The sequence below is a fragment of the Mesoplodon mirus genome (genome assembly GCF_964341445.2).
Source record: "Mesoplodon mirus genome assembly, chromosome: X".
Classification (NCBI taxonomy): Eukaryota; Metazoa; Chordata; class Mammalia; order Artiodactyla; family Ziphiidae; genus Mesoplodon; species Mesoplodon mirus.
This window is the reverse complement of record NC_138981.1, coordinates 31387918-31409742: the sequence shown is the minus strand read 5'-3', so window position 1 is coordinate 31409742 and position 21825 is coordinate 31387918. Positions and strand designations below refer to the sequence as shown.

The 21825-nt window shown below is 39.2% G+C and overlaps 1 protein-coding gene across 2 annotated transcripts in view; it reads left to right on the top strand.

The window, feature by feature from the left end:
• The window catches only part of DMD (dystrophin), a 2064872-nt gene that overhangs the window by 384941 nt on the left and 1658106 nt on the right, over window positions 1-21825 (top strand). For both annotated transcript variants that reach the window (XM_082609524.1, XM_082609523.1), the window contains exons 6-7: window positions 5485-5657; window positions 12242-12360. In XM_082609524.1, the coding sequence (XP_082465650.1) occupies window positions 5485-5657; window positions 12242-12360 (292 nt within the window). The remainder of the gene's footprint in view (window positions 1-5484; window positions 5658-12241; window positions 12361-21825) is intronic.

The window sequence follows — 21825 nt, the reverse complement described above, 5'->3', positions numbered from 1 at the left end:
AGAGAGAGAACAACCATAGCGGCTGACAACAGAAAATAGATCATAAGAGCCTCAAATGAGCCCAAGATTCTCAATTCTGGGCTTTTTTCATGTAGCGATGGTGTCAAATAGAACCCGCAAGGCAACATACGGCCCCCCACCAAACTGGTTTCCTTCTGTTGCTCAGTACTTCTCAAACTGTCTTGAGGAAGGAGCAGTATTTTCCCCCTTTTCCATTGTGTGTAAATTACAATAAAACTGAAGCATTAGAAAAATGAAATAGACACATAAAACCCAAGCTTCTTTTTTTTTTTGTTTGTGCTACGCGGGCCTCTCACTGTTATGGCCACTCCCGTTGTGGAGCACAGGCTCCGGACGCGCAGGCTCAGCGGCCAAGGCTCACGGGCCCAGCCGCTCTGCGGCATGTGGGATCTTCCCGGACCGGGGCACGAACCCGTGTCCCCCGCACCGGCAGGCGGACTCCCAACCACTGCGCCACCAGGGAAGCCCCCAAAGCTTCTTTTTTTTATCATTAAACTCAACCGACATAAATAGGACTCTGTAAAATTGCTATGGAAGTTTCTAATGGACTATCAACTGTTGTATTGATATTTATCTTATGGCCTCGTAACAAATTGTTCATGGAGAGACCCCAGCTTGCAGAAAACACTTTGAGTTGCGCAGATGGCAGTCATGACAAAGCCAGCAGGAGGACTTAGGCGTGCTCAGAGCCCCAAAAGGCTATTTTAATTGTATTTATCACCCAAACTGTCTCTCATATGATCTCACCCTTTCTTATCTCCTCAAAACCCTTTCCAATTGCCTCTCAATTCACTGCAGGATAGAGTTTAAAACTACCCTGTCTGATATTTTCTTCATTTGCTTGTGCGTGTGCTCATTTTTTTAATTAGCATGTGGAAGGGCTTTCACATCAGGAATACCAGAAGGAATACTTTTGCAGTCTTTCCTGGTCTGAGACTTCTCTTAGAGTTTTCTGTTTTCCATCTGTGTCCTCCAATCACCATATCCTTGTGATTGCAAGGATGTAGACTCTTCCCAGCCTCTGCCTCTTTATCTTATCTCTCTTCTATCACACTGCCCTGTTCTACTAAAACTACTAAATCACTTTTTAAAAGTTGCTCCTGCTCGATACTCCTCATCATAACCCAGTGAATCGCAGAAGATATTTTCACCAAGAGTGCGTATTTGCCTTCTTATAAAATCGTCAGAGAAGCCCTTGAGCCTCAGTAAAGATTAAAGGACACACTGGCCAACCTAATGTACTTTCCAGATCTATGAGATTAAGAATGACATGAAGAGATGGAAAGATGTGAATCTTTGGTTCCAGTGTCATATACTATGTTATTACTATTGCTGTGGAGGCCTTCTCTCTGAACTTGCAGAAACTCAGGAATGCCAACCCCATTTCCCCTGTCACTGTTTTTCTGGTTTCTACTTAAATGAAATGATTTGCCTGAAAAATAATGCCTGTATCGAGGAGTAAGCAGCTTTGAGCAAAATTGTGAAGTAGACGATGTGTGTTATGTGTCCCTTTCTTCCTTCCTTTTAAAGTGCAAACCATCCTTTTTAGTGGGGGCGGGGGGGTCACCTCGCTTCTGGGAACCAGCTGGAGATAAAAACATATCCTGCTAATGAAGCTGAATCTGGCCTCTGTACCCCAACACCAAATTAATTCTCAGAGTTTTGGGTGAAGTAGAAAAGAATATCTTTATTATTTTGCCAGGCAAAGGGGGCCACAGCGGGCTAATGCCCTCAAAACTGTGTATCCCAACCAGGAGGGGGTCGTGAGGAGTTTTATAGTAATTGTTCAAAGAGGGTGTGATCAGCTTGTGGATGTTCTTCTGATTGGTTGGTGGTGAGGTAAGTGGGAGTCAGCATCATCAAACTCCTGGTTCCAACCCATCTGGGGTCTAGGTGCTTGTGGGCAGCACACTGTTAACTTCTCCCACCTGGTGAAGGTTTCAGTATTTGCAAAACAGCTCAAAGATATTGTTATTGTGTATCCCTTGAGGGGGAACCAGGACACTGCCCCAAGGCTGCACTACTGTTTCTCTTGACTGCTCCTCCCTTGTCTCTGCATCCCCTCCCTTCCCTAATTAGCAACTGTTTGAATCTGCTCGTTGGAACTCAGGAAGGTCATGGAGGCTGAAGGAAGCCTATTTCCTGTAATCAAGAAATGGGGGACACAGAAAGGCTTTTGTGCCCAGGAGCCCCACAGGGTCCTTGCTTGGTATCACTAACAGTGGTGTGCTCTCAAGGTCAGACCCCCACCTTTGCTGGCTACCTCAAAAGAAATACTCAATTCCAGGGCTCCTTTACACTGGAATGTTTATGTTATTTATTATGTGCACAACAGATAAGAGAAAGATGGATTTTGCGCTGCTGAAAGCCCTTACTGTAACCTCCTGCCTACCTAGTGCCTTCTGGGCAAAACAGGTCTCGATCTTCTGGTCTTTCACACACTACCATCCATCCCTTGTAGAAGACTATTCCTCCCTCTCTTCAGTCCTACCCCTCTTCTGTAACTCCTTTTACTCACAGGATGGATTCTGGGAAGCAGACTCTTGAGTTTGGCAGGCAGGTTGTTCATGGATGCACACCCAAAAGCCTTCTTGAACTCCATGGAGAACTGGGAGCTAGAATGCGCCTTTAGAGTTGTCGTGAGTGGGGCTGAAATAGTTGAGTCTTTATACAATTTCCCTTCATCAGTTAATAAGGTGGGCTGCCCTAGGAGGGATGTGACCATAGGTGACATGCTTGTGCAACTCAAGTAGTTCCTGAGGGGACTCATGGGTGATGTCTGCCTCAGGACAGCTGGAGAAACAAGCCCTTCCTTAAAGGAGAATCCTGGTAGTGCATCTCCAGGTCCATCACACCTTCTTTGCCCTGTTGAAATCAGTGCTCAAAGACATTTCATTTTTTTCCTTTAAGAAATAGATGTATAGCTGTATTCACACACACATATTTATTTATATTGATTCTTTCTGTCTTAGGGACAGTGAGCCCTGAGGGTGGGGAATTTTTCTGCTTAAGGACTCCCCATGGGAGCCACTCAGTGTTTGACTGAAGGTTGATCCTTAATAAAGATTTCTTGGTAACTCTCTTTTCTGTAGGAAAAGAAGAACTGTTATCTCACATTGCCCTTTATTATTATTTTTTTCTCAGCAACATTTGCACCCAGGTAGAAGCAACAGCAATGAGGCTGAGGCTGATAAGCTGAATTAGTGACGTAATGATGCTAAAGGAGCTTTGGATCGAATACCATGTTGTTCTTTAACATTATGTGCATAGAGGGTAGTCTGGCCAAGCATTTCACAAATGAATCCCATTCATCATTGGAGGGTTGCCTGATCAGTGCAAATCCATCAACACCACTGAGCCAGTGTCTGCCGATTCCAACCCTGGTTCAGCACAGGACACACAGTACACATCCTGCAGTCTCTGTACATGGAGGCTGTATATTTTATAACTTTAGACTATGATGAGAAAAATTACATAACTATTTGACCTATTTATTCAGTAAGTAAGTGGCTAAATAAGCAGGTCAGGAAAGAATTAAGAAAACTGGATAATCCACCCCTAAATAATAGATTTAGCTATCAAGGGATGGTGACAAATGTATGCAAAGATTTCACATCTTCACATCAATCCCACGTTTACAAACATCATCTCAAATCCTTTTCAAGTATTTTAATGTTAGATTTAATAGTCTATCCTAAAATTTGCATTGAATCTTTCATAAAAGGATTACTAACATTGGAGATGTTAAAATATGTATTTTCCCCGAAGGCATTTGTTAACTTCTCATGGATGAAGAAGCAAAATAAAATGTGATATTTGGAATACACAATAAATATTCATCATCTGATCAAATGTTGGTAGTATATGGACCTTATACTGCCCGAAAGGGAAGCCCTTGGTGGTCAAAACCAATCACATTTACTTATATACTTCCTTTAAGTATGTGATAAGGGGACTGATATATTAAAGAAGTAGCCTAGTAATGATTCCTTTAATAGAAAATGTAGACGGTCTGTTCTATAATGAGGTGTCAACTGCATTCTCGAAACCCAGAAAATGGATTTCTGCGGCAGCTGAATTAGAAGAGTGACAGTTGGAAATACAACAACCTGCTGAGTGGCATTTGCACCTGCACACAGCCTAGGACAGACTCAAATGGCCAGAAACCATTTCATGAAAATAAGACCGAACCTGGCCTTTTTCCCCTTTTGCAGTCTCGGTTTCCGCTTCCCTTCCGGGAGCCGGGGGTGGGACGGTGGGTGGGGCCCAACTTACGCTACTACGTGGCCCCCAGACCCCACCCCCCAGGACCCAGCAGCCCCTCCCAGTCCTGCGCCGCTGCACTTCTGGCCGCGCGCCCTCCTCAGCTCGCCCTCAGGCCGCTTCGGCTTCCGTCTTCCTCACGGCGCCCGTGCTGGGGTCCCTGCTGGCCCTTGGCTTTCTCCTTGCCGCTGCCACCCTGCTGAACAAGTGGCAGGGCTTGTGTAGGCCCTGAATGGACTTTCTACGCGGCGTCACAGCGGCCTTAGTCTCCTTCACCATCTCCATCACAGCTGTCGCTTGATGGGACGGGGCTTCGGAAACAAAGCCCAGGCGTTTTCTTTGCCACCATGCTGTTTGCCTTTGACTTCTACCTGATGTTTCACAACGTGGCCGAATTTCTCAAACAAGGGGACTCTGCAGAGGTGACCGCAGCCCACAAAATGGAAGTAGGGAATTCCGACTGTGACTCCGGAGGTGGGCCAGGGGGCCGTGCGTTGGGAGGGAGTCTGTGACTTCTCAGGGTAGCAGTGGGAGTTGCTGACGGAGCGGGCCTCCTCACAGCCCCGAGGTGACGTTCCTGAGCCCAGCACACAGGACGGCACCCCTTGCCTTAGCACTATCACGCCGCTCTGCACGTGAGGGCATCTTGAATGTTCCACCCCTTCTCCCCACGTATGTCTCACGGACCTGAAGCCCTTTAACCTCTCTGCCAAAAACAAGTACAAAGGGACAACGTGCGTAGAGCCTTGTTACCTTCCCCTCCCCCCCGCCCCCACTCAAGAGAAGCATTTCATGCTGTGGGCAGAGGAACAGCTAAGACGGAAACCACCACAGGGCCAACCTGCCAGGCCCCGGTCGTTTTTGTCTGCATTTGGTGCCCCTGTTCATGACAGGCACTTTGTCCAGAATGATCCTTCCAAGATTCTTTTGTTCAAGGAGCACTAGCTGCCTCTTCTTTCTTGAGGCAGGGAGAAAACTGACCTTTGCCCTGTCATCTAGGAGTGAGTGGATCTCCGTGCCCATAACTGGCCAAGCATTTCGCAAATGAATCCCATTCATCATGGGAGGGTTGCCTGATAAGTGCAAATCCGTCATCACCACTGAGCCAGTATTTATTAACTGAAGATTAGAACATTCAGGTTTAAGTTTGTGTGCTTCTTGTTCATGCATTTCCTTATGAAAATATCTTTCCACACCTAGGTCAAAAATGTAATGAAAAATATCATGGCTGGATTGCAACAAACCAACAGTGAAAAGATACTCCTGAGCTGGGTCCGACAATCAACTCGTAATTATCCACAGGTTAATGTCATTAACTTCACCACCAGCTGGTCTGATGGTCTGGCTTTGAACGCTCTCATCCACAGTCATAGGTAAGATTATCGAAACATTGAATAATTTTTAAAAGTATTGATTTAGAGTCTGATATCTTTTTCTCCAGGATGGTTCCTGATCATTTCCCACTATGCAACATGTTATTTGTGTTGACCATATTAATCTAACCATCCATTGGAATGTACTGAATAAGAATATCCTATTTTTATGTGATATTACACTTAGTTGTTGAAATGTTAAAACTATCAGAGCATGAATGTGGTTATGGTGGAGGGGGGTATCAACATCTTTGAAATTGAGACTGCCAGAAAATCAAGATTATATTCTAACTTTGCTAAGAATGGAGTTGGTCTTTCTATACAAATAATGTGTTAGTAATGAGCTTCAGCTGTAGTGTTAAAATGGTTGTAGATCTTATGGGAGTGGCTGTAGTACAATTAATTACCATCATCAGATTAATAATGTGAAAAAGAAACATTTCTCTTGTCAGACACTTAGATAGCAAATACCATAAGGCCCTGTAGGTGTGTATATATATATATGTATATATACTTATATTTCAGGGTTAAAAGAGGCTCTGAGCATCTTAGCAACCGAGGCAAAGAGCAGACCACAGTTAATTCTATGACTCAGTGCTCAGAATATCAAGACACAATTGCTCTGGAACAGCAAAGCAATTGCTATAAAGCATGAGAGTTGTTCTGTTGACCTTCGTAAAAGGAACTCAGTGTGACATAGTGAACCAAATGTCCTTAACTATATTTACACTATTATATTTTCTAAGATAAAATCGTTGTTTGCTTTTTCTTGTATAAAGAAGCTCAGTAAGTGAATTAGTAACAGTTCAAGAAAAAGCAAAACAACATGATAAATACATACATTATGTATAATGAATACATTTATATATATTGTATGTATAATACATTTACTCTAAGGAACATGTGCTTTGGTTTTCCTATTACCCATTTCTTTTACCCAGCCCAATCCCCAGGGTCAAATACATTGCCTTATTAACTGTGTTTGAAATGCCACTGGACTGCATCTGCCCTGATTTTCAATGCAGCTTATCTTTTCTCACTTTGATCTTTCTTTTCTCGATGAGTCTAGTCTACCATTTTCCTATGCCAATCTTGCTTCTAGAAACGTCCAGAATATAAATTTTCTTCCTGGTTTACCCGTCCGGGAGCAAATGCTCTCTAAATAAGCATCTTTGTCAGGTTTCTTGCTCCAGGTGGGTTTAATTAACCCCATCTAGACTGAGTTTCCAGGTGAATGACTCAGCAACTTGACTTTGGAAAGGAGGCAGGCTCACGCTCAGTCGGCATGTTAAGCGATGTTAATATGTTGTTTTTCCTAAGTGTGACAGGAAGAAAAATATTCCACAGCCTCAGTACAGCCAGATGAGAGGGGATAGAGACATTCATTCTGCATTATAAGTCAGTGTTCATTTATGCAGCCACATGCTTCACAGTAAGGGCCGGAACATATTGATCTTGCTGTTCATGTACACATTTGCAGATGAACAGAAATATCGAGGATCGGGTTATGCGGCCCTTGTTGGCTCGTTAGCATTTTCTTTTCAAGTGGAAGACTTCAGTCCTGCAAGCATGTTCACAGACTACATTTGTTAATATTCTATTTCATGATTTCTGAATGCATTTGTAAGTAATCAATAAACATATCCAGGTTGCCCTGTCACATGTGTCCCTGACCTACTCTTTGTCTCTCCAAATATCTACGTTTATATATTCTTTTGTCATACTGAATGAATCATCAGTAACTCCCTTCTTATGCATAACATGGTTACTTTTCAAGAGGTTTCTCACAGTTGATAATGCTCTTTCATGAATCATCTCCCTCTTCTTTTTGTCTCTGACAGATGAACATATTGTTTATCTAAAAAAAAAAAGAGAATGGTTGAACTGTTTGTTCCAGGGTGATTGTCATTGGAACACTTAGGAATGTCATGAGGTGTCCTGATTTCAATAATTGAAAGACTGTAGAACAAAGGCATGAACTTGATAACGAACATAGGAATTGACAAAGAGCCTTGCCAAAGATCAGGCTTTTAGTGACTTTATATTTCTTTAAGGCTAAATTTTATCTTAATATGTAAGAAGTTAAAAGTATTAAATTAAAACACAGAGTTCACTACAGTGCAGTTAAAAGGAAGCCAGATTCTACTTTCATGAGAAAACCAAATGAAAATTGATTAGAAGTATGCTCAAGATATGCAAATAAGTTGCAATAAGTATAAAGTTGCAGTTAAATTTTCTTCTTAATTTCTTATTTTAATTTATTACCATAGAAGTAACATAGCACGTGGTTTAAAAAAAAAAGTCAAACATTAGAGAGGGAGGCAAAGGACAAAAAGAAACAAAATGTGTCTTCCTGACCTCAGCCCTATCCCATCACTCTCCACTTCCTAGAAGTAGTTACTGTCAGCAACTTCTTTTGTTCTTTCTGACGGTTTTCATAATTATCTATTTCTTGATTAATTCATTTCTGATAGTAGATGGATTTATTCCTTAATATGAAGCCCACAAATATTATGTCTTATCCCCATCTGTTTCCTGATTTCATCAGTATATTATAATCATTTTATTCTTATAATTGTTGCCTGTGTGACTTTAAATGACAGTGGTATACTTATTTTCATCAAGTTTAGACAAGATCTGTTGACCACCTGAAATGAAGGTTGAGGAAATTTTCACCCTCATACATACTTCCTCCTCTTCTCTCCTCTCCACTTCTGTCATTATATTGTTATTCTTGCATCAACAATGTTTGTAACATTTATATCTCTTCTGTAAGTATAGGTTCTTGGCTTGAATCTGTACACTGAAAATGTATTACTGTTATTTTATAAATATAATTAACCTTAAAGTAATAGAAGTTAGTGTTTTTAAACAATTATTATTTTGTAGGCCCTGTTCTAAGTAAAATAACCCATCTGTTTCTCATGACATACATACTATCATTGTCCCCATTTCACAAATAGGGAAATCACATAACCTCTCTGTGCCTCAGTTTCCCAAAGATCATTTGGTTATATCAACCTAAACAGAGATAAACGGAGGCAAGGTCAAATGATCAGAAATTCAGTTTATTCAGGAACAACAGAGGAATTGCAGTTTGGGAAACACATGCTGTAACAATTTACAGGCGAGCCTGTTGGGGGTTTGGGGCAGGCTGTGCGTATGGGCAAGTAGCACAGAGAGGGGGCAGTATAGCCGGAGTGCAAGCAGTAAGTTCATTGACTTGAGGATGGGGAGGGATTCTTGGTGGATATTCATTGGTTGGGAGATAAGGCTTGAACTTCTGTAAAACAGGCGTTCATAGAAAATCAGCCTCTGAATTCTGAAGTTCTGTTCTTCTGAGGGCACATTTGGGAAATTCTCCATTTCATATCCTCTGGTTCCATTTTTGACTGAAATCTTTTCACAGCTAATATGCTGTAGAGCCAGGATATGGATTCGTAGGGGACTCTGCTTATCTACTAGGCTATGTTATCTCGTTCAGTATGTCGGTTTCCTCAAAAGTGTGGGGATCATTGGTGGCACATTCTTATTTATGACTTGTGGTCTAGGTTAGCATGGGAAGGTATGTGGCTTTCCTCTTCAGTTGGTTAGTTTTACAATTCTTTATGCATTTGAAAATCATGGTTATTTAAAATGTTAATAAATGGTGAATTTTAATGATTTAAAACATTTTATTAGATTGATTTTAAATGCTAGAAGAGACCTCGAAGGTCATTCAGTACAATCCCTTCTTTTTATTTTATTATTTATTTATTTATTTATTTTTTGCGGTATGTGGGCCTCTCACTGTTGTGGCCTCTCCCGTTGCGGAGCACAGGCTCCGGACGCGCAGGCTCAGCGGCCATGGCTCACGGGCCCAGCCGCTCCGTGGTATGTGGGATCTTCCCGGACCAGGACACGAACCCGCGTCCCCTGCATCGGCAGGCGGACTCTCAACCACTGCGCCACAAGGGAAGCCCAATTCCTTCTTTTTAAAATGAAAACACTGAAGCTCAAATAGATTGCATGACTTAGATAACTCGTCACCCAGGTAACTAGTTAGTGGCTAAGGAGAAGGCGAAGGGGATGAAGGGAAAGGGGCTTAAATGTGGAAGTAATCCTATTTTTTTTATCATACTGATTTAACCTTGTTTACTTTGCTGTAGGTGAGAAACTGGTTTCCCACACTCTCCCACCTATATTCTTTTCCACTCCCCTTAGTGAGAGATGGAGAAATGAAGATGGGGCAGAGGTTGCACAGTGAAATTAAAACTTCCCCCAAATAGTCTAGGATTTAATTTTTGTTTCTTAAGAGTCTTTCCACTACTAGAGACAGCTCCCAATTTATACATATTTTAGGTTCTAAAAGGTTTTTAGCTGTTTTGGGTAACTTGGAGTATATAGGGGAAATTAGATTTACTAAGAAGTCACAAAAGTCTGGTGAATTAAACAGGGTAGGAGCAAGTAGAGAAAAGGAAATGAGAGTCAAAGGAGAAATAAAGTTGCACCTTTCTTTTGAATTCTGGTTTTAGAAAATAGCAGCTAACCCCGTCCTTGAAACATCTTCTCTTGCAGAGCATGAGTTCTTAAGCAGGAGTCCATTGACAGACCCAAATGTCCTAAAATTCTATGTAATTCTGTTGAAAGCTATGGATAGGAATTTTGTCTGGGTAAGAAGTTTCATAGTGCTCATCAGATTCTCAAAGGTATCTGTGATCCAGGAAAGGTGAAGAAGCACTTAACTAATGGTTTCCAATGTTGTTGGGTAAAATTGTAATTCCTTAACAGCCAGGGCCTTCTACAGACTCATCCCAATCCTCCTCCTAACCATATCTCCCACCACTTGATACTAGAAATCTCCCAGTGGAGCCAGGCTTGTGAGGTCCTGACTGACTGGGCACATTCTGCTCTTTTCTTCCCTAAAAACTCTGATTCTCTAATATCCACGCAATTTAGAATCTGTTCTCAAGCACTTTTCTTTAATAACCCAAACCACCATTTAAGAGTCCCTTAAGCCTCAAAAAAAACTTTCTTGACCTCTTCAGATTTTAGAAAACCATATATTATTATTATCTGTGTTTGTCACACTTAAAATGTATGTAACTTGTGATGTATGGATTTTTTTTCCTCGTTAGATTTAAAATCCTTATAGGATAAGGACGACCTCTTACACGACTTTGTGTTTTCTCCATTATTAAGTAAAATGATATTCATATAGTATGTTCTCATCCATTCTCTGGTGCAGTCAATAAATATTTATTGAGCCCCTCCTATGTGTCACGCTGGGTTTCTAGAAGTGAACAAACCTGGCAAAAATAATTCTGTATTCTACATTCAAGTGTGGGAGATAGGTAAATAGATAAGATTAATTAAATGTATAGTATGTTAAATAGTAGTTAAGTGCTAATGAGAAAAAATATAAAGCAATTAAGAGGGATAGGAAATGATGCTGTGTAAGTTTGATTTGGGGGCAGGCAATTTTAGATGGGGGAAGGGCAGGGAAGGACTCATCAATGTGACTTTTGAGTAAAGACCCAAAGGAAGGGGAGGAGTGAGCCACGTCTGTGTCTGGGGGAAGAGAATTCCAGGCATAGGGAACAGCAAGTGCAGATGCCGGAAACTATCTAGCCTGTTTGAGGAATACGAGGAGGGAGGCAAGAAATAAAATCAGAGAGTTCATGGGGAGCCAGACCATGTAGGGCCTTGTAGGTCGCAGTTAAGTCAGTGAATTTTACTCCCTCGATAGCAAGGATTTGAGAAGGTTATGATGAAACATTTTACCAGATCACTCTGACAGCTCTGCTGAGAATAGATTAACAAGGGCAAGGGTGGGAATAGGGGAGCAGTTAGAAAGCTAATGCAGTGTTGTATGCAGGCTAAGATGGTGGTTTGGATTATGGTGCTAGCAGCGAGGATAGTGTGAAGTGGTCAAATTCTGGATATATTTCCAACTAAGTGTTGTATGAGAGTGAAAGAGTCATCAAAGTTGACACCAAGGTTTCTCTACTGAGTACCTACAAGTTTGACCTTGTCATTGACTATTGAGGAAGGGAGAACTATAAGAGAGGTAGGTGAGTGGTGGTGGTACAATGGGGATGAGTATCAGAAGGTCAGTTTTGGATGCTTGAGTCTTGTGATGACTCTAAGTAGAGCTACTGAGTAAGCAGATGGATCTAGAGTCTGAAGTTCAGGGAGGAGGTCTGGGCTAGGCTTATAGAATTAGAAGATACCAGCAAATGGCTGTTATTCAAATCCATGAGACTGGATGAGAAGAACACATTTTTGTTGCTTGGATAAGATAGAATAATTTCTCCTTTGTTTTCTTCAGGATTTTCTATTAAAATCATGACTTGTCTAAATGAGAAATGTTATTGAGGAGTACCGAAGAGTAACACTCAACTCTTAAGGAATGTGGGCATGGGTTGTCAGTCAAATATCAGAACTGGGGACTTCCCTGGTGGTCCAGTGTTTAAGACTCTGCACTTCCACGGCAGGGGGCATGTGTTCGATCCCTGGTCTGGGATCTAAGAAAGAATTGAAGTGAATCTCATGAAACATTTTAAATTGATTTATATTTGTCTTTATATTTGTGTGTGTTTCAGGCCAGACCTGTTTGATTGGAATAGTGTGGTTTGCCAGCAGTCAGCCACACAACGACTGGAACATGCATTCAACATTGCCAAGTATCATTTAGGCATAGAGAAACTACTGGATCCTGAAGGTTGGTGCATTTCTAAAGTACCACTGTTTTTAGCATAGTTTAATGTTTATCATCTCAGGCTTAACATTTCCACAAAGTAAGCACAAAATAGAAACTCTGCATTGTGTTTTTCTGTATTCCAAGTATATTTAAAATGTTCTGTTTTCCTGAAGTACATTATTAACTGTCATACATGATTTTAGTTCTCAGAATACCAATATCTAAAACTAAAATGTAAAACTTTGGGAAAAAAATTCAAGCCTTTAGAATGTATATGCCTCACAGATGAAGTATACTGCATTTAGAGTATATTGACTCCAAATAATTATAAAAAGTTCATGTTTTGCTTATTCTACCAAGAGATTTGATAGACTAATCAGCTATAAATAATTAGCTACTCTTGCCAATTTCATTCATATACTCCATAAAAGGCAACATGGTTTACTGTTTAAATCAGGAAATCTATTCCTGGCGCTGATTTTGTTGTAATTTGTCACTCTGGGGGAAGTCCTCCACTGAATGGTTATTTGTTTTCTGCTTTAGTTCACAGGCAGTACTGTATTTATATTTTTATAATATTACGCTTAATTAAATTTCATCCTTATCTCTGGTGCTGCATAGTCGTATCTTACAAACACATGGATTAGAGGGAAAATAATTCCTGACCTCTGCTTTTCTTCTATCCCATGAGGCACTTTTTAAATTTGCCAACTTCTTTGGAATTGCAGACTATATTCTCAACTTCCTTGAGGCTTTACCACACTCTAAACCCAGAAGTTGGAGAGGCAGTGTCAGTGGGATTGATATGTGCAATACAGTACAAGCTGATATTTGGGTAGGGTTATATAATTCTTTTGTCTTTGGAAAATTGAATCAATCCCAAATAAGGAGATCCTTGAGTGGTGGTCATAGGTCCCATCCGGAAAAGTTCTGAAGTAACTCAGAGGATAGCCTTTCACTGGTGAATTTATCATCAACCAGAATCGAATCTAGTGTTATAGACCCAAAAACCTGATTACCTCATCTTATTGATAGAAGATCCATATGGTGGTGGTAGTGGTGGGGGAGTTAACTTTAAACCAGATGAAAAAAAATGATATACAATCAAAATGGAAGCTCATTTATTTTAAATGAGATATTTAACAATCACAAGAACCAGAATACTCATATCTAATTGACCTCTATATTGCTCTTGATAAGCACATGGACTTGGGAAGGGAAAATTATAGCAATAGAAATGTTTGTGAAGTTGGAATCAGATTAAGTTCATTAGAAATGTTTCTTCTCCTTTAGATAATGCATGACTCCTGTAGCCTCTTATTATTGCTTCAGTAGATGGTCAGTGTCCTTCCTGCCCCAGTTTAGCTGGGAGAAGTTGTATCAATCATATTTCCTTGTTTTGCAGGATGGGGGAGGGTTACCTCACTATTGACTCCTAGTACCGATTGATAATACGTGTTTTTTCATACTCTAGTGAGGTAGAGAGGGCAGACATAAGGAAAATATGACTCCAGCCCCTGAGGGTGAAAGCTATAGTGTATGAATCTGAAGGATAAGCCTGTTAATAGTTTTTTTGTTTTTCGTTAAATCCACATATGGTAGTCAGTTTCTGTTGTCTGGGATATTCTTGTGTGTGCCTTATCCTTTTGTAAAACAGTAAGAGTAAGTTTAAAATAGATCTTTTCCTTGCTAAGTGATAAAATGGCTTTTGATCTCTGAGTCCTCCTCTGAATCAGTGAAGTAAAGGAACCTAGATAGGCATCCAAATCACAGTCAGAAAATAGATTGATAAGCCTATAATCAGAAAAGGTCAGTTAAATAAATAATATATTTTATAGCATAAAATAGCCTGATATACCCAATTCCATATGTTCTCCTAAATGGAAAGTGTATGTTGAAATGCATGTCATATAGGCACACCATTATAATAACTCAAACTTGATAATTCAAAGTCAACCAGGTACAGTATGAAATACAAGCTGATTAATAGAGATCAAACTACCACTTATGGTTTCATTTTGCCAGTGAACTCTTTGATCCGAAAACTTTTGCTATTTATGGACTCCCTTCCAAGAGCATTGTCTCCTAAACTGGTTTATTAAAGGTTTTTTGGCTTTCAATAAGATAAGGATTCAGAATAAATCTTAAATTATATTTTTAAGTGTCTATAAGTTCCTGCCAGTATTAGGGAAGTACTCAAATATGCATTTAAAAATTATCGCTCAGTATTTTCCAAGAGACGATATCAATGATAGTTGAAAGAAAAAAAATTAACCAAATCATAAGGATTTTTATTTACTGATTAGTTAGTCACAAAAGACAGAATAGCGTCTCTTAGAATCTAAGACTTAGAACAGGCTACTCAATGTATCTAACAGGCGAGACTCAATGGACTTCTTGTATGTCCTGTATAGTAATTACCTTTCAGAAGTTCATATTTTTATTTAACCAATTATTGGTTCTTTAGCTTATACATGATGTTGTCAGCTATTCCCCAAAGCAATTTTCGTTTCATATCTAATATGCCCCTTAGGAGGCTAATGAAACATTTAGCTTTATATTTGGGGAGATTTTTATTATTGGGGGGATTGAAGTTATATTTGGCTTAAAAGATACCTGCCCAAAAATGTTTTTAGAACTTTAAACATATGCTTTATTGATTGGGTTGATGTATAAATTAAAAAGTCATTGAAATATAATTTGGAGCTTTTCATATCTTGCATATATCGACTTTGGTATGCTTTGTTTGGCCTTAATTGGTGTTTTGAGGCCTGAGGTTTGGTTTTAAGTGGAATTACCTTTTAAAATGAGTAGCAATAGGCATTAGCATAAGCAATTTCAGGAGCTGTTTCTGGTGTGTTTAAATGTTAACATATGCAAAAACAAGTACTAGTAGGGTAAAATTTAATAATTTATGCATATTTATGCTTATAGATATAAAAGGTTTATCTCCTTCAAAACATATCCTATTGTGAATCATTCAATTCACTTTCTCTCCTGATTTCCCTGTAAGACACTCACAGTAGTGCATTGTGGGTTTCACGTGCATTGTTTGCTTCCCTGAGTTTCAAACAAGTTGGTTTGTTTGCAAATCCACACAATACTTTATGCATTAAGAGAATTCTTTTCAGCTTTTCCTTGTCAATAACAAAGTGTAGATGTTCTAAAAGTAATAAAAAAAATTGGGGATAAAAATTTGTGCCGGTTCTAGATGACTCTTGACTGTAGTAAGTCATTTCCGTTTGTGATGGGCAAGATGATGTGCACATCATCTGTGGCTTACCAGGGTAACTTTAGAATGAAAAATGAATGATGAGAGTCAAATTTGATGAACACTAGGGCTTTCAAGAAATATTTGTAACCTCAAAATGACATTCACAAGCCAATTAGTTTGGTTTTAATCCACTTCATTTTAACAACATGAGGATGGTGACACAGATTCTGTTTTCTGCCTGGCTAATCCCTGCATCACTCTTCAGTTGTTTTTATTTTATTTTTTTAAAATTTATTTATTTATTTATGGCTGCCTTGGGTCTTCGTTGCTGTGCACGGGCTTTCTCTAGTTGTGGCGAGCCGGGGCTGCTCTTCGTTGCGGTGCACTGGCTTCTCATTGCGGTGGCTTCTCTTTGTTGCGGAGCATGGGCTCTAAGTGCATTGGTTTCAGTAGTTGCAGCACCTGGGCTCAGTAGTTGTGGCTCGCAGGCTCTAGAGCGCAGGCTCAGCAGTTGTGGCGCACGGGCTTAGTTGCTCCGCGGCATGTGGGACCTTCCTGGACCAGGGCCCGAACCCATGTCCCCTGCATTGGCAGGCAGATTCTTAACCACTGTGCCACCAGGGAAGTCCTTCAGTTGCTTTTAGAGTCTACTTTTCCACGAATTAGCTCTACTTTTTGGAAAGTTTTACTCCTGAATAAATGATCTCCGACTTCACTTTGCATGCATGCAGCTGATTAGTCTTTAAAAAAATATTCAAGAGAAAATATATAGCTTTTACTATAAAAGAGAAAGTCCTTAAGGCCTCTTTTTGGGTTTGATATCGTTTGAGCAAGTGGCGTTTTTGTTTCTTCCAGCTTTGTTCTGTTCATCACATTTTGATACCATTAACAACAAGAAATGGTAATAAGTAGTTTACACTAAGTTAAAATGGAAAGAGTAAAACCATACCAACTCAGAAGGGTGTTATTAAAATAAATAACTCGAACTTTTTATGGACAGGCACACTCATTTCATATCATTTAGATTGTTTTTGTTCTAGAACCCATTGTGGAATATCTTTGTTTTCAGAGAATTTAATGAGGTTGGAATATACTGGTGTTCCTCATGTGTATAACCTTTCAACTAGAAGTTATTATTGTAAATATCTCACACTCTTTAGAGCCAAACTCTCTGCAGTGCAGAATATTCTTTTTTCCATATATTAAAAAAGTATTTTAATAGTACATATATTAAAATGGCCATTGCCTTTTTTTTGTTTGTTTGTTTGTTTTTGTTTTTGTTTTTGTTTTGCGGTACGCGGGCCTCTCACTTTTGTGGCCTCTCCCGTTGTGGAGCACAGGCTCCGGACGCGCAGGCTCAGCGGCCATGGCTCACGGGCCCAGCCGCTCCGCGGCATGTGGGATCTTCCCGGACCGGGGCACAAACCCGTGTCCCCTGCATCGGCAGGCGGACTCAACCACTGCGCCACCAGGGAAGCCCCGGCCATTGCCTTTTTGATGACAAAGTAACAAAATATATGTTCCTTTGTACTGTTTTGTTGATGTATATCATTATCTCTGACAGAGAGTCTTTAGAGATAATACAAATTGTAATTACCTAAAACTAAATCCTGAGTTTCTTGGAAGAACAGTTCTTAGTCTACTTACTCTACTACGGAAAATAGAAAGTATCATCAACTGCTTATACAGATATGATAATAGCAGAATAATGTTCCTATTATGTCAGCAGGAGACCACTTTTTCCAGCATTTCTTTTAAAAGATATTAAAATTTGATCATTAAAACCAAATTATATCATTTAATAGTGTTAAATGTAATAATGAAAATATTGCTTTAATTTTGAACATCAGTGGATTGCAGTTGAAATGAGCAAATTAGAGATGGCATTATTGTATTAGCAAAGGAATGGGCTACATTAGTAGATTTAGTGTTGCCATCTCATTTGCTTAATGTATATTCAACACAACCTTTTAGCAAAGGAATTTGGGAAATACTGTGTTAAATACTTTAAATATATACTTCTATTAGCATTGCTTAGAACAGAGACCAGCAGTGATACATAATGAGGCTTTAGAAAAACTGATGGCCAATGCAGAAGTCCAGAGAAATGTGATTAACATATTTCTAGCCTGCATATCATTAGAGTAAGGGTACTTATTAGAATATCCTTGACTATTTTTAGGTTTTTATCCTGAACCTTCCTCTTTTTTACACACCTTTTTTTCCATGGGCAGACACATTGCATAACTAGCTTTGACTGTCCACTGCCACTTTAACATACTTGAATGCATTTGAGTTAAAGATGACTTTAGCCGATGACTTTGAGGCATCCTCAGATTTATAATTGCTACTATAGGAGAAAAATCTTTAAGGGGCAGTGAGGCAGTACTTTGTAATACATAGCAAAATAAATAAATAAAAACTTTCTACGTGGGTAAAAAGGTTACCAATAGTAGTATACAAATATTAGCATAAAAATGAGGATAAAGATACTATATTAATATTGTGATAGAGATGATTATACTAACATTAAGATATTACTGTTGTGATCTCCTGTTTCCTGATGGAGAACTTTCAAATTGCTTATTGCAATAGAAATTTAAAAAGTTAATACATTAATATATAGCTTCCAGTAGCCTGAAAAGGTAACAAAGGCACATGAGACAGAGAGAGAGAGAAGGAGGGGGAAGAGAAAGAGAGAATGAATTTCACATCTCTTTTTGATATCCTATTTTCTACCTTATTCTTAGTTCAGATAACATAGAAAATGAATATTTTCAGGACAATTTGAGCCAATCACTAATGAATTGAAGTGATTTTTGTTCTGCTGATCCATTTCGGTTTTTTGAATGACAGAAATAATTGAATGTAACTGTCCCAAATTCACCCATTTAGGTAATAAAGAGACCTCCAAACATTAAAAATGATATCTGTGTGTGTAGTACATGGCCTGAATTTACCCTTTATACCATAATTTGGTATTTTCTCCTCATCTTTATGTTCTTTTATAATTTATCCAATTTTGCTCTTATAGAAAACAGTCAGCCAATTTATATTTTTTATTTCTGTTAGGAGTTTATTTGTTAAAATAAGAGGAGTATTATTCATTGTTACAGTTAAGTAATATAGTTTCTCACTTGATTGTGGAATTTTTTTTATTTTTGATTTTTTTTGCCTGCGTTGAGTCTTCGTTGCTGTGCGTGGACTTTGTCTAGTTGCAGCGAGCAGGGGCTACTCTTCGTCGTGGTGTATGGGTTTCTCATTGCTGTGGCTTCTCTTGTTGCAGAGCATGGGCTGTAGGTGTGCGGGCTTCAGTAGTTGCAGTACGGGGGCACAGTAGTTGCAGCGTGCAGGCCCTGGAGCATGAGGGCTTCGGTAGTTGCGGCCCATGGGCTCAGTAGTTGTGGCTTGTGGGCTCTAGGGCACAGGCTCAGTAGTTGTGGCACACGGGCTTAGTTGCTCCGCGGCATGTGAGATCTTCCCGAACCAGGGGTTGAACCCGTGTCCCCTGCATCGGCAGGCGGATTCTTAACTACCGTGCCACCAGGGAAGTCCTGATTGTGGAATTTAAATAATGAAATATAGTCTAATCGTGTGATTTAATATTTGCATAGTGGATGAGGTTCTATACCAAATTTATTCAGAAGCATTTGAGTATAATCCTTGCCTAGGTAACTGGGAATCTCTTTTTAATTACTTTACCGGGATGGTTTTTACAACTGTTTTTTATTTAAGTTGGGGAAATATAATATCCTAGGCCTATGCAGTCATAAAAAATAATACTGAATGACTGACAGGCCATCTATAAATTGTTTAAACAGTTGGGAAATACATCCACCATGTTCCAATGCTGAATGACATATAATACATATCTTGTGGATGGTGTCCCCAGGTATCATCACTAGGAGTCCATTAGACTGTTAAGGAAATATATTAGAAAAAATATGTGTTGCTCCTCTGTTATTGATTTTAATAAGACTCATATGTGAAGTAATACATGAGATATTAGCAACTATGAGTAATTAAATGTTTTGCAGTTGATATTTGTGTTTCTTGTTTATCATGGGAGGGTGTAGACTTATTAAGAGCATTTTGCCAAAACAGAACACTATAATTTGCCTTCTCACTTGTTCATTGTGGTTCAGCACGTGCTGTAATGAGAGAGTACGGCATGCAGGAGGCTTTCTGTGCTTTGTATCTGGATACTGAGAAGAGTTCCTACTTTTTTTTTTTTTTAATCCTCAAATGTGCAGAACTAAAAGGGAATTCTCCTTTTCAACCTGTTTTAATTTGTGCAGCCTGTTGGTTTTGTTCTTATCCTTCATGGGGTGTTGATGGTCTCTTTGTAGGTGATGGTGAAATGTTGAGTGTTTAGAATATCCTAGACATAGCTACCTGAATAAAAGTCCTCTATTAATCTAGAACACTAGAAGAGAATTTAGAAAAACCTCTCAAAAGCTTTCTATGACAACAGAACTGGGGTCTGAATATTTGCAGTGTGGAACCCCTGCCCTGTCTTACTGTGTAAGTGAAAGAAGTGTGTTTTCTTCAGCGATTCCCTATTGCAAAATATGGGACAGAAAATAGTTTTACTGGTATCACACGATTTAGTAACATCTTGATGTCACCACTGACCTCATAGTCTTCAGTAGTATCATTTAGGTAAAAGTTCCAGTGTATTGTTTTCTTGGCCTTCTGTTTTAAAGGTTAAACTAAACCTTCCAAATTTAAGAATTAAGTGTAAGTTTAGGATGTTGTTTTCCAGGCTTCCTCAGATTGTTATTGTTGGCAGAATCCCACCTTACCTTGTAGAACAGGGTTCCCACGTAATGCAATGGTAATGAATGAGAGAAATCTTCAGAACATAAAATATAAAGACAGCAGCCAAAACACTGTCAATCTAGAATTGGCCACCATGGAAAGCAGTCACCCAGTTTTTCTTTAATTCAGAGACATTTGTTCCAGTGGAGGCTGGGCAGTGTTTGGAGGATCCAGGGGAAGCAGGAGGCTGCAGTGAGCCTCCTAAGGCAGAGGCTTTCCCTTTTGCCACCTTCAGGATTTTTTGTTCACTGTTGTAACCAGATAGTTATTGTGTTTGAAAATATAAAGGAAGAAGACTGAAATTGTAAATACTTTGTAAACATAATCATTTGTACTTGAATAGTAGGGTGTTAAAGGGCACTGATATCCCACCAAACAAAAGGTATAATAAATTGACCTTTTTATAAAAAAAACATTTTGAATATTTAAACAATTATAGAAAATGAAAATAAAATGGCATAGTTTGGAAATTTCTTTGAGGTTTTAATAAAGTCAATGATGGTATTTGAAAGTAAAGGATATGTTGCTTATAGCTGGGACATTTTTGTTCATTTCACAGTCTTCAAAATGGAATTAACTGTGTTTGATTAAAAAAATAGGATATATCACAGAACTTGCAAATGGATATCTGAAAACCTTAAAACTGAGTGCTAGGAAAAAAGGTATCAGGTTGGTACATATGTTTTCCAATTAAATCATTTCTCTCTATAAAAATGCATGGGCCATTTAACAGCTAGAATATGAAATATAAGATGAAAATAAATTAATTTACAATAGTATTTGGATAAAATAGTAATGAACTAGAGTCTTGGTTGATGCCATTTCTTATAACAGGATAATTTCATTCTCATAAAAATGGGATTTATTTTTTTTTTTTTTTTTTTTCCTTTTTGCGGTATGCGGGCCTCTCACTGTTGTGGCCTCTCCCGTTGCGGAGCACAGGCTCCGGATGCGCAGGCCCAGCGGCCATGGCTCACGGGCCCAGCCGCTCCGCGGCATATGGGATCCTCCCAGACCGGGGCACGAACCCGTATCCCCTGCATCGGCAGGCGGACTCTCAACCACTGCGCCACCAGGGAGGCCCAAAAATGGGATTTAATTCTAATGAAAGGGACCAGAAACTTTACAGTAGTCTTGTGATTATACTTAAAAATAATAAAATACACTCTTAGATTTATTGGCTTATGGCAAACTTGTGGGGTTAGTGGGTCATATGCTATCTACTTGACAGATGAAGGAACTGTAACAGCTATTAAGTGCTTGGGGATGTTATGTATTATTAATATTTAATAAGATGGTTGAAATCCAGTGTTTTTACTTTTTAGAAATAATCAATTGTTCTGCAGTATCGTTCTTGTGAGATTTTAAAAATTATTGCTGAGTAAACTTTTACTTCAAATCAAAACACAGTTTTCCCCTAAAAATATTTTTCTAATTTATCACCAGTGATA